Here is a 12,910-nt window from a genome sequence, read left to right as displayed (position 1 = left end):
GGTTCCATTTAAAAATTTTAACACTTAAAATATCATATTAGATATAAATTTGTTTCTAAATTTATGAAAAATTATACGGCTTAAGACCTGTAACTTTTCACTACCAGATATATCACATTCTGCATTTTTTATTCTTAATTAGCCTTAGCTTTTTTTGTAAGAACCATGGGAGTTTGACATTATTGTTCTGAATTTAAAGGTAAAAATATTTTTTCTTTTTGCAATATTTTAATCCACACACACGGTGTAAACTATGGCAATATTCATCTGAACCTAGGAAATTTTACTTAAGTAGAACAAAAATCTTTGAAAATATTTCAGCTCTCATACATGATTAAAATTTAGTTTTGAATTTATTACTTTTTAAATTTCAAAGAGCAAAAGTTGAAGCGAAGCTCATCACTGGTACAAAATACTTCTAGTATGGAAAACTCTTCCAGTCAAACAAAAACAAATGTAAGTAATACATATTGATAAATGTATTGAGAAAGCAGGTGGTAAGTACTTAAGAACTTACTGGGGAAATAATGAGACTTACTTTAAATGCCAAAAGAAAAAGTGCCCAATCCTTTGATTAGTCAATGCTTTCTTCAGTAAAAATCTCACAAGCAAGTTATCCAAATACTGTTCATATTTTAGGACCTAGGCGATTCAAAAATACAAAAAACCAATCAGGGTCAGCTTCTGTGTGGCTGGTCTAAAGAAAATTTTTTCAGAAAGAAAGCGGATATTCCTGGTAATAACTTTTTTTTTAAAGAATAAAACTAGTTCGTGCAGTAGGGTTTTTGGAAGTTGCCTCGATCTGGAATATATTATTTTAGTTAAACATTATTTACTATTTTACATTATTTTACCTGTACTAGCTGAATTAAATACTGAGAAAGTTTGTCATCTGTTAAATATTTTTCCAAGCACCGAACAGCAAAACCTCGAACCATAGGATCTGGGTAATTACAGTCCAGAAGTTCCATAGCCTGTTCAGGTTTGATTGGAGGCCAGTCTTTTACCAAGCAGTACATCTGTGTATGGGAAAGGGAATAAATCATAGTAAAAAGGCAAAGATAGTTGTGAATGAGCTGTCTAAAACACTGGCTTAACTTCTGATTTTAAAATTAGCTTAGATAAATAACCTCCTTAGAGTCTGCAGTTCTAATTAGTTTCATCTGTGGAAATAACGTTAAGGGTATTTTTTCTGCATGACATTATTATTGTTAGTCTATTTCATTTGTTTATGCAGACTTTCCGGGAAAACAATTTAAGTGACATACTGATTTTGTACAACCTGTTATCTAGTAATCTCAAACATGTATTTACCTGGGCAACTTCATCTCTAGAATTCCATTTAACAGACAGAAGCAATTTGGGTAGAATTTCGGGGATAGTTACGCAATAGTGCCTGTGTGGGCGAAGCAGAACAAAATGAACATTCTTGCACGCTGCTCAGAAGGTTTACACATCTACTCGATATGCAATCTAAGAAGTTCCAAACTTTGTACCATTACCATCCTTTTCAAAATTCAAGACATCAGTGTTTAACACTCTAGTTAGAAACATATTTACATATATACACACTTAGGCACAATTCTAATAGCAAAGAACACAAAAGGAAAAAAATGATTATAAGTACTCAAATTTAGTTAACAGTTAAGAAAAATTATGAATATATGTTGTACCATTCTTCATATAGCTCATACTTTTCACCTACTTAGGCAACATGAATGCATCCCAGTCACCACTTTTACTGTTAACGGACAAAACCTACGTCTTAACGGACTTTTGGCAGAAATGTACCGCAACTGCTTTATTTAAATATACCAGTATCACCAACAGCAGGAGAATTTCTTCATAAATGAAAATAACGCATTATACTATTACTTTGAAGGAACATAAGAAAAAAAAAATGAAAGAGAACCCCTACAAATTATAATACCTAGACCAACTAAATCACATCTAAATTGATCTAAAACTACTTGGGTGTTTTAAATAATCCTAAAGAAAGTTGTATCAGGAATGAAGAGTAAGAAAAAGCATTTAATGTGCCAACTACCAATGTAGCATATTTTCTACAAATATCAATTTACAGCCATTGCTTTTTAAAAGGCAATGTTTATAATTTAAAAATAATGTAAATTCTGGTTTAGTTACTCTAATAGGTATGGTAAAAATGTAGCTCAGTTCTTTCCTCTGCAATAAAGAAACAGAGAATCCCCATTTTAGCACTTACCGGTGGCTCCATAGAAAATCTTTCTCCTGCTCAGTGATTTCAGAGAGAGGATCTCGTGTACAAATTGCTCGGAGCTGTTCTTTGTCATTTTCCCTTAATTCATTGTCTCTAGCTAGCCTGTTACTCTGTAAAATAAAATAATATCTCATATAGTTTTCTTTGTCATATTTTCCCCCTCTGGATTCATGAGTAATTTACAAAAAAAGGAAATAAATTTTCAATAAACTTTACATTGCTAATAACTGTTATAAAATAATTTATTCTCATTGTAAGACTTTATTTTCAGAGACAGGAAAGAATCAATTTACGATATAATATTTGTGGAGCAAATTCAGTAATTTATTTGGTTAATATTACCCCAATCACAGAACAGTAACTGCTGAAGTTATCCAGCAAGAAGGCCAGATTAGGGTACTAGAGGGTGGTAGATGGTAGTGAACATACGTTTAACTCTTCCTCCAGATGAGGATCTTGTTAACTGTGGATGTTTCTGATATAAGAGAATACGAAACACTAAAATAAAATGTAAACTATTTCGTGTTCTTTGCCTGAACATATCCTTATGATCACTGCAAGGCTTTCAAATTTAAAAAGTAAAAATCAGTAAGGAAAAAAGAATGAAGAAACCCCCATAAAACACTGTATCCTGAATATTTGAAAACTAAAACTAACACTTAAAAAATAATTCCAAGCAATGTATATTCTCTTCAAATACAGATATATTAACTGTGTACTGAATAATGAGTACATATTGATGGATTATGTGAAACAAATATAACTCCCTTAGGATGGGTTATATATACTTCTAATGGCTAAAAATGAAAGCAGCCATCCATGTCACTTGGTTTGTATGTTTATATGCTGTCAATTTATTCAACAGCATGAAGAATTATCACTGGCACGTATCTGTTCAACAAATATTTATTTTAAAGTATGTACTATGTACCTTGTTTTGTTCTTGCTGTTGGGATTACAAAAGAGTAAAAGAGTCTGCACTAACAGAACCTCTGTTATAGTGGGAAGTCAAATAAACAAGTAAGAAAAATATTGGAAAATGGATATAATGTACTCTGGATGATGTAACAGAGAATGACTGAGAACATAATATCTGTGATTCAAGTAACATCAAAGAACCATCCACACTAAGATTAGGAAAGACTACTGCTGATGGAGAAAACACTGCAAGCCTTCCTTCTCCCCACCCGGCCCCAAAGAATTACTTTGCTGTGAAGGAAGAAAGCCAGTGAGCCTGATGGGCAACAGATAAGAGAAAGAAGAAATGCAAGCTGAATTCAGACCATGTACAACTCGCAGGCCAGGGTATAAAGTTGGGATTTTATTTTTATTGAAAGCTATTTAAAGAATAAATACCATGACTTGATTTGTATTTCATAAAGATTATTATGGCTGCTCTGTGGAAGGAGGGAGACCAGTTAGGAGGTTATTGCAATGGTCCAGGAAAGAGAGAAGACACACTCAATCCTCGATTTATCAGGAAAAGAAGTCACTACTGTTTATTTATTTTTATTTGTTTACATTTTAAATGAAAAATAATTACAGCAGAATAAAGTGATGGGGAAAACAATTTTATTAATCATTTTAATAAGAATTCAGATATTATAAAACCAAGTTTTTATCCACGTTTTCCTGGTTTTGAAGATGTATCATTGTCAAACTAGAAACTACACTGTCAAAATGCAATACTTCTAAAAACTCTTGACAGCTCATCAATGTTGAAGAAGCCATCCTTTTTCCTCTGTAACTGCAAAACATTTCTACTTTTATAGCTGTAAATACCAACTGGAGTAATCGACTCAAAGAGTTATTGTATTTCTACATCATTTCGTTCCTTACAGTCACATCTGTGTACACAGCTACCTTCAGCATTTGTCCATTTAAAAAGTCTATCAAGGAAATTTTTAAAGTAGACTTACAAGTCCAAGGAAATAAAAGAAACTTTTGATGCATATCATAAAAGATGAAAAAAAATACTGTAAAACATGAGGTCGTTCAGGTTCTTTTCACAAAACATTGTGTGACCAAGTTATTCTGGTGGAGTGCCTAACCGAATGTGAAAACAAATTTCCTTTTTGTCGTTAGAAATATATTCTTTACTCATCATTATCTTGAGTTTGAGAAGACGTAAGATAACTGAGAGACAGTTTAGGTAATGTCACCTGACATTTCATTTATATAACAAATTCCACCACGATTAGAGTTTGGAGTAGTGGTTCTCAACCAGGGTGACTTTGCCCCCTTGCCCTCCCAGGAACCCTTGCTAATGTCTGCAGACATTTCTGATGGCCGTCACTCAGGAGGACGGCGCCACTGGCCTGCAGTAGGGTAGAGGTCAGGGGTGCGAAACACCCTGGATTAAACACACAGGACGGCTCCTACAGCAGAGAATTATTTGGTCCAAAATATCAGTAGTGCTGAGGTTGGGAAACTGCTCTAGAGGGCTGCTATCTATCCCTTTGCCTTCATGTTATGATTTATCTAACGGCTTGTGAAATATCTTCCTCTGTCAGTTTTCATCTGTCATCATTCTGGGTGAAAAGTGAAAAATTCTGAATTCTCAAGTGTCCAAGGAAAGCCTGAAAAAAAAAAAAAAACAACGAAAGAAACAAAAAATTACAAAGACAGTGTTTGCAGACTTCTACACTTCTGGGAAGATGGTGCAAGACACTGCGCAATGCAGTAAGGAAACGGGGACGGTGTGATCGCGATGATCTGTTTCAGTATTTGACCACCTTTCCAGGCTCTTCCATCCTTCTTTTAGATTTTCACATTATTTTATTCTTTTTTAGCATAGTTGGAGATGATGAATATGGATGAAATAATTTCTAGGATGATGAAATAGTAAAATATTTAAGATACAGGAAAACTAAGACCCCGTATCGCATCTTAGATTTACAGAAGTTTCCGACAGATACAAACTGTAACTGAAAAAGAGAAGTTTTATCCCACTATAAAATAAGCAAATTTCCTTTTTCTTTGAAATAAAAGTTTTTTAAAGAAAGAATACAGTCATCAAATATCAATCCTTACAAAGAGAACTGCTCAAAAAAGAAACTCATATCTTTTAAATTATATATGCAAAAAAGATAATTCGGTTTACAAAAAATGGTGGTGAACGCCTTACTGAGAATGCAGCTATAAATCAATAAATTTCCTAAGTGCAATACACCAGGCTGCCTCTTGGTGCTGCCATTACTGTTACTGGGATAGGCGTATTTTCGGCTTCTTGGCCCCAAATTCATTGGCTGGATTACCTGTAGCCAACAAGGGCAAAGAAAAAGTAATGTATTTGGAAACTGGGGAAAAGAAACACCAGCGAACACAGACGTCTTGTCCTGGCGTGGACGCCTTTGCCCTTGAGAAATCAGCGAGAGGTAATGGTTCTTAAAACTAGTTATATCGTGGTTCCAGAGCGACGGCCAAGATTAGACAACCAGATAAATATTTAAATTCCATCGTATAAAACCCCTTCCTGGGGAACCTGGGCTAACATGGGGAAGACCTGTTGTCTCCTCTGCTTCCAAGCTCAACTAACAATATGCTTATGCAGACACCCCTGTGTTACTGTGCTTTGCTTGATTGGACTTCATACTGCATTTCTAACAAATGCACGGTTTGTGGTGGCATCCCTAAGCAAAGCACCATTTTTCCAAATGCATGGGCTCATTTTTTGTCTCTGTGTCACATTTTGGTAACTGTTACAATATTTCAAACTTTTCATCATTATTAAACATTATGATGATCTGTGATCGAAGATCAGTGATCTCTGACGTTACTTTGATACATCTAGGGGAACCATGAGCCAATGAAGATGGTGAACTCAATTATAAATGTTGTTAGTTCTGACTTCTCCACCATCTACCTTTGCTCATCTTCCTCCGTCCCTTCAGGACTCCCTATTCCCCCAGACACAATTATAGTGAAATTAGGCTAATTAATAACTCTACAATGGCCACTAAGCGTTCAAGTGAAAGGAAGAATGCCTCCTCTCTTGGTTCAAATCAAAAACTAGAAATGATTAAGTGTAGTGAGAAAGGCATGTCAAAAGCCATACAGGCCAAAGGCTAGGCCTCTGGTGCCAAACAGCCAAGTTGTGAATGGAAAGGAGAAGTTCTTGAAGAAAATTAAAAGTGCTACTTTGGTGAACACAGTGCTACTTCGGTGAACACAGTGCTACTTCAGTGAATGAAGTGTAAGAAAACGAAGCCTTATTGCTGAAATGGAGAAAGTCTTAGTGGTCTAGATAGAAGATCAAACTAGCCACAACTTTTCCTTAAGTCAAAGCCGAATCCAGAGCAAGACCATTACTCTTTAAATTCTATAAACACTGAGAGAGATGAAGAAGCTTCAAAAGAAAAGCTTTTTTCTTTTTTTTGAAAACCGGCACAAAACAAGGATGCCCTCTCTCACCACTCCTATTCAACATAGCAATGGAAGTTCTGGCCAGGGCAATCAGGCAAGAGAAAGAAATAGAGGGCACTCAATTAGGAAAAGAGAAAGTCAAATTGCAGATGACATGATTGTATATTTAGAAGACCCCATCATCTCAGCCCAAATCTTAAGCTGATAAGCTACTTCAGCAAAGTCTCAGGATACAAAATCAACATGCAAAAAACACTAGCATTCCTATACACCAGAAATAGCCAAATCTCGAGTGAACTCACATTCACAATTGCTACAAGCAGGATAAAATACCCAGGAATACAACTAACAAGGTATGTGAAGGACCTCTTTAAGGAGAACTACGAACCACTGCTCAACGAAATAAGAGAGGACACAAACAGATGGAAAAACATTCCATGTTCATGGTTAGGAAGAATCAGTATCATGAAAATGGCCATACTGCTCAAAGTAATTTATAAATTCAATGTTATCCCCACCAAGCTAACACTGACTTTCTTCACAAAATTGGAAAAAACTACTTTAAATTTCATATGGAACAAAAAAGAGCCTGCATAGCCAAGACAACACTAAGCAAAAAGAACAAAGTTGGAGGCATCATGCTACCTGACTTCAAACTATACTACAAGGCTACAGTAATCAAAATAGCATGGTATTGGCACCAAAACAGAGATATAGACCAATGGAACAGAACAGAGGCCCCAGAAATAACACCACACATCTACCACCATCTGATCTTCAACAAACCTGACAAAAGCAAGCAATGGGGAAAGGACTCCCTATTTAATAAATGGTGTTGGGAAAACTGGCTAGCCATATGCAGAAAGCTGAAACTGGACCCCTTCCTTACACCTTATATAAAAATTAACTCCAGATGGATTAAAGACTTAAATGTAAGACCTAAAATCATAACATCTCTAGAAGAAAATCTAGGCAATACCATTCAAGACATAGGCATGGACAGAGACTTCATGACTAAAACACCAAAAGCAATGCAACAAAAGCCAAAATAGACAAATAGGATCTAATTAAACTAAAGAGCTTCTGCACAGCAGAGTTTGAATCTAGCAAGGTTGCTTTAGGGTGTAAAAAAGAAGCTGTGAAGCAACAAGGGCTGGTATAGAAGCTGCTGCAAGTTATCCAGAAGATGTGGCCACGATGATGAGGGAGGTGGTACACGAAGCAACGGATTCTCAGTGTAAACAAAACATTCTTATGACGGGAGAAGACGCCATCTAGCACCTGCACAGCTAGAGAAGGGGAGTTAATGTCTGGTGTCAAAGCTTCAGGCTGACACTCTTGTTCGGGGCTAATGCAGCTGGTAAGTGTAATGACTCCAAATTTGAAAGAAGGGTAAAATGCTATCAAAGAGCATCACACACTGCAGAGAAATCATTCATGAAAGGAAGTGTCAATCAACGTGGCAAACTTCATTGTTGTTTTATTTTAAGAAATTGCTGTAGCCACTCTAACCTTCAGCAACCACCAGCTTGATGAGTCAGCCGCCATCAACACTGAGGCAAGACCCTCCACCAGCAAAAAGATTACAACTTGCTGAAGGCTTGGGTGATCATTAGCATGCTTAGCAATATTTTTAAAGTATCTACATTGTTGTGTTAGACATAAGGCTATCACACACCTTACAGATGACACTATAATGTGAACACAACTATTACATGCACTGGGAAACCAAAACATCTGTGACTCTTGATCGTGATTTTTACTTAGCACAGTGGTCTAGAATCAAACTCACACTACCTCAGACATCTGGCTGTACTTGAGTCTCAACTTCAAGGTTACTATCTCAGAGAGGTCTTTCCGGAACCCAATCTACATGTTTACCTTTCCACACAAATCCTTAGTTAGTTATTCTTAGCTCACTATTGTTCTGTCCTTCCTGGCACTTAACATGACTTATACAGCTCACCCTTGGACAGTACTGGGGACGGGCAGTGGTCTCCTGTACAACTGAAAATCCATGTATACATTTTGACTCCCCAAAAACTTAACTACAAATGCCTACTGTTGACTGGAAGTCTTAACAGAAATATAAACAGTTAATTAACACTTACTTTGAATATGTACTATACACTATATTCTTAAAATAGAGTAAGACAGAGAAAAGAAAATATTAAGAAAATCATAAGGAAGAGAAAATTCATTTGTAGTACTGTACTGATACAGGACATTTATGTTGTCTTTTGACCAAGCATGATGGCTCACACCTGTAATCCTAGTACTTTGGGAGGGTGGGGAGGGCAGATCACTTGAGCTCAGGAGTTTGAGACCAGTCCAGGCAACACAGTGAGACCCCATCTCTTATAAAAAAAAACAAGTTTATGTTGTCTGTTTACAGGATGAATTGTCTGTCTGAAATAAGGGAAACTGCAGCTGCAGACCTCAATATATGGTACGCATCAAGCAATTCAACTTTTTCTTGTAACGTCATGACTTTTCTCTGCTTCTTTTTTTTTTTTTTTTTTTTTTTTGAGACGGAGTTTCGCTCGTTACCCAGGCTGGAGTGCAATGGTGCAATCTCGGCTCACTACAACCTCCGCCTCCCGGGTTCAGGCAATTCTCCTGCCTTAGCCTCCCAAGTAGCTGGGATTACGGGTGCATGCCACCACGCCCGGGTAATTTTTGTATTTTTAATAGAGATGGGGTTTCACTATGTTGGCCAGGCTGGCTCAAACTCCTCACCTGAGGTGATCCATCTGCCTCAGCCTCCCAAAGCACTGGGATTACAGGTGTGAGATACCACACCCAGCCTATATAGCATTTTAAGTGGATATCTGCAACATTCCAGCTTACCACAACAGCAACAGGAGGTGGCTGTGAAATTATTACAGTAGCACAGTACGTACTGCAGTTAATTCTATGCAGGTAGAATTTAACACTGAATCTTCACATTTGTATTTCTCTTGCCTATGACTGGTGGCACGTACGGTCTGTGTTTGTATGTGTATGTTTTGATATATTTTAACTTTTTATAATAGATTTGTGTATAGTTTATGGCTGTAAATGATAAAATAGACCTGTATCTACATATATTTTATGTATTAATGACATAGCTAACTTTGATTTTTTTGATACTTCTAGGTTATGCAGTTTGTCTCTGAGTTTTTTCAAATTGTCACAAATCTCTAAAAAAATTTCCAATATATTTATTGAGAAAAATCCACATATAAGTAGACTCGTGTAGTTCAGACCCATGTTGTTCACGGGTCAACTGCAATCTTGCACTTCTGCTTTTATCTGCCTCATGTCCACTTTCACCATTAGAGTGCATACTCAGTGAAGGTCTGTTTAGTTCACGGTTTTATTACCTAGTGCCTTTCCCAGTGCTTTACACATAGTCCGCATTCAATAAACATTTGTTAAATGAATGAAGGCAGGCTAGGGCTTTAAGCAGAGCTGCAGTAAAAATATCAGCATGTAGAGAACTTAATTCTATTGCAATGCTGGTCCTCGAGCTCACAGTATCTATGCCAGTAAAATACATGGATCCTTTTCCATACAGAAAGTATGCACCTAAATCATACTTAATAAACTCAGTGATCTGCCTTACCAGTCCTGTGTGGGAATAGCTAAATCCTGCTTCTCGGGATACAGACCAATTGGCATGCTCTTCAATCACTGACATGTCTGGAAACTTTACCACACTGCTGAACCAGTCAAACTCCAACTCTAAGCATGGAGTTTCCTAAGAGATGGAAGAAAAGCTATTATATATACACAGGAGAGAAGGCTTGACTGCCATAAAAATATCTAATTTATGACAATAAAAACCTTACTTTATTTGGATTTGATCCAGTAACACCAATAGGGTTCAGCAAATCTTCTAATCCATGAGGTACTGGCCAAAGATTCAAAGCCATTTTTCCAGACACTAGAGTGTCTGTGTAATCAAACAAGTTTATATTTCCCCATGCCAATGGACAGTGTTCCTTAAAAAACAAAAGAAAAATGTTCACTAGTCTAAATTATAAAACACATTTCAAAACACTTTTCTTCCCCAGAAAGGAAAATTCAACAATCATCTCTGTAATAATAGGAATATACCTAAAAAAACAACAACAAAAAAACAACAAAAAAATAACAAAAAAAAAACCATTGATTTTTCAAAGTTTAAGCCCATTCTTTCCTTTTTCTCATTTCAAATTACATGTATTTTCTTTAATTACATATAGAAAATGTAAGGTTTGTTCTTGGGTTCTTGCTGAGTTTAAAAAGAAGAAACTGAGGCCAACACAAGAAGATCCAGTATGAAGGGTTTATTCAGGCTCCCGGGCGAGGTTCTGCAGTCCGACAGGAGGGGCCGGAGAAGTCGCACGGACTCCTCTCAGACGTGGGGTTTTATAGGGAGTGAAGGAGCTCGACTGGTTGTGGGAGAGCAGGACTACTACTGGGTAAGGTTACAAGCCTTTGTTTGCATACAGGACTCGGCTGCTATTGGCTAGAATCACAAGACCCCGCTTGCATACTGGGTTCTTTAAGGGAAAGCCAGGCTGTGCGAGAAAGGGAGAAGGGAACATGCCCGAGCATGTCTGAGCTTTCGGAAAAAAGGCGGGGGGAGGTGTGCGTCCGAGCTCCCGGTGAGGCAACTGGCCTTACAGAAAACATGAACCAAAGCAAGCATGACAGATATTTGTATGCAATGCTGGTTACACAGTCACTTTGCATTTTGAAAAGTGGTATCAATATGAACTCAAAACATTCATCATAAATAAATTCCTGAAGCTCTCCCACAGTATTCTTCTATGATGCATTTATTAAACATTTAAAAATAGGTGTTATTAATATTTTCTCAAATATAAAATGATATTCATTTTGTGAAAAATTCAATCAGTAGTATAATCAGCAGGAGCTTTTGAAGGTAAACGTCATTGCTCCTTCGAGACACTTTACCTCTTTAGCGCCCTTTCGGCCTTTAACGGAACAAATGGAAAGGCAAAGTCGAGCGGCACGAGGAAGATCAGGAATGTATATATCATAATTCAGCCATTCATTCCACCTATGTAAAATTTCAAAGAAAAATAATATATCAAAAAAGTCTTCATCCACAGTATATAAATGACTCCTACAAATCACCAAGAAAAAGATAAGCCAAATGAAAAACAGGCAAGAGACTGACTGAGATGGGCATTTTATAAGATCATATTCAAATAGTTAATAAAAATGAAGAGAGTCAGTCACACAGAAAATGCAAATTAAAATCTCATGGAGATATCACTAGACGTAGGAATGGCTAACACCATAAAGACTAATGATGCCAAGGGGTGGTAAGCTTATGCAGTAATGGGAAATCACGTACATTAAGACTACGGGGGTATAATTTGTTACAACCAATTTGGAAAGCATAATCTACTAAAAGTGAGCATATGCATACGCTGTGACCCAGCTCCAATGCTAGGAATAAAACCACAGAAATGAAACAGAAGACACGGGTACTTACTTTGTGACTAAACTATCTATACAACTATGATGTGTGTACTTTTATGTTTCTGTGGTACGTATGTCACTAAAAAAATTTATATATTTGTATTATAAATCTACATAATATAAACATATTGCAAATAATATATTTTATATATATTTATATAATTTTGCTTATAAAAAGTCAAATAGAAAAGGAAAACTAAACAAGGTAAAATGAGATTTTCTATTATATTTACTTTTATACATAATATCATTTTATCCAAAAGGACCCACTGATCTAAATAATCAGTATGCAAATGACGGATACATAAAGTATTTGAATTTAAGAATATTTTATAAAAGATAATAAAACTTCACATTCATAAGGGGGAATAAAACATTGGTACAAAAGTGAACAAGATAAAAAATTATTCAAATTTTAATGATAAATTCCCTCAATTTACTGGGTGCTACATGTAAAATTATGTCTGTCTTTGGTGAACATATTTGTAAAGAAATAAAAGAAATAGTTCGGTATTTTAAAAATGTTACAACAATGGATAAAGAGCATGGGCTCAAAAATCAGACTAGAGTAGAAAACCTGATTTCCCCTTTCTCACTAAGGGTGTGGCCCTTGCTTGTCTCTACCTGCTGTATGAAATGAGACTAATGATGGTTCCTCCTCTCACAAAGATGGTGGCTGTCTCCTAAGATTAAATCAGATAACACAAGCAAAGGAACAGAACAGCAATTGGCCCATGATAAAAGCTCATATGTTAGATACTAACTTTACAAACCTTTCAAATGTCTTCTTTATCATTCTGGTCTAATCTTGATTATAAATAAAAG

General features: G+C 36.2%; 1 protein-coding gene across 6 annotated transcripts in view; it reads right to left on the bottom strand.

The window, feature by feature from the left end:
- The window catches only part of PIK3CA (phosphatidylinositol-4,5-bisphosphate 3-kinase catalytic subunit alpha), a 91,001-nt gene that overhangs the window by 17,719 nt on the left and 60,372 nt on the right, over positions 1-12,910 (bottom strand). For 5 of the 6 annotated variants that reach the window (XM_064366804.1, XM_064366806.1, XM_012472256.3 and 2 more), the window contains 7 exons: positions 11,552-11,657; positions 10,438-10,590; positions 10,212-10,346; positions 2,225-2,349; positions 1,315-1,396; positions 855-1,019; positions 539-642 (listed from right to left, as the gene is read on the bottom strand). In XM_064366804.1, the coding sequence (XP_064222874.1) occupies positions 539-642; positions 855-1,019; positions 1,315-1,396; positions 2,225-2,349; positions 10,212-10,346; positions 10,438-10,590; positions 11,552-11,657 (870 nt within the window). The remainder of the gene's footprint in view (positions 1-538; positions 643-854; positions 1,020-1,314; positions 1,397-2,224; positions 2,350-10,211; positions 10,347-10,437; positions 10,591-11,551; positions 11,658-12,910) is intronic. The other variant, XM_064366807.1, reaches the window with a different exon arrangement.

Source organism: Aotus nancymaae, unplaced genomic scaffold, assembly GCF_030222135.1.
Source record: "Aotus nancymaae isolate 86718 unplaced genomic scaffold, 86718_ANA_hifiasm-v0.15.2.pri h1tg000067l, whole genome shotgun sequence".
Lineage (NCBI taxonomy): Eukaryota > Metazoa > Chordata > Mammalia > Primates > Aotidae > Aotus > Aotus nancymaae.
Note: the sequence above shows the minus strand (reverse complement) of the source record. Positions and strands in the feature narration are given on the sequence as shown.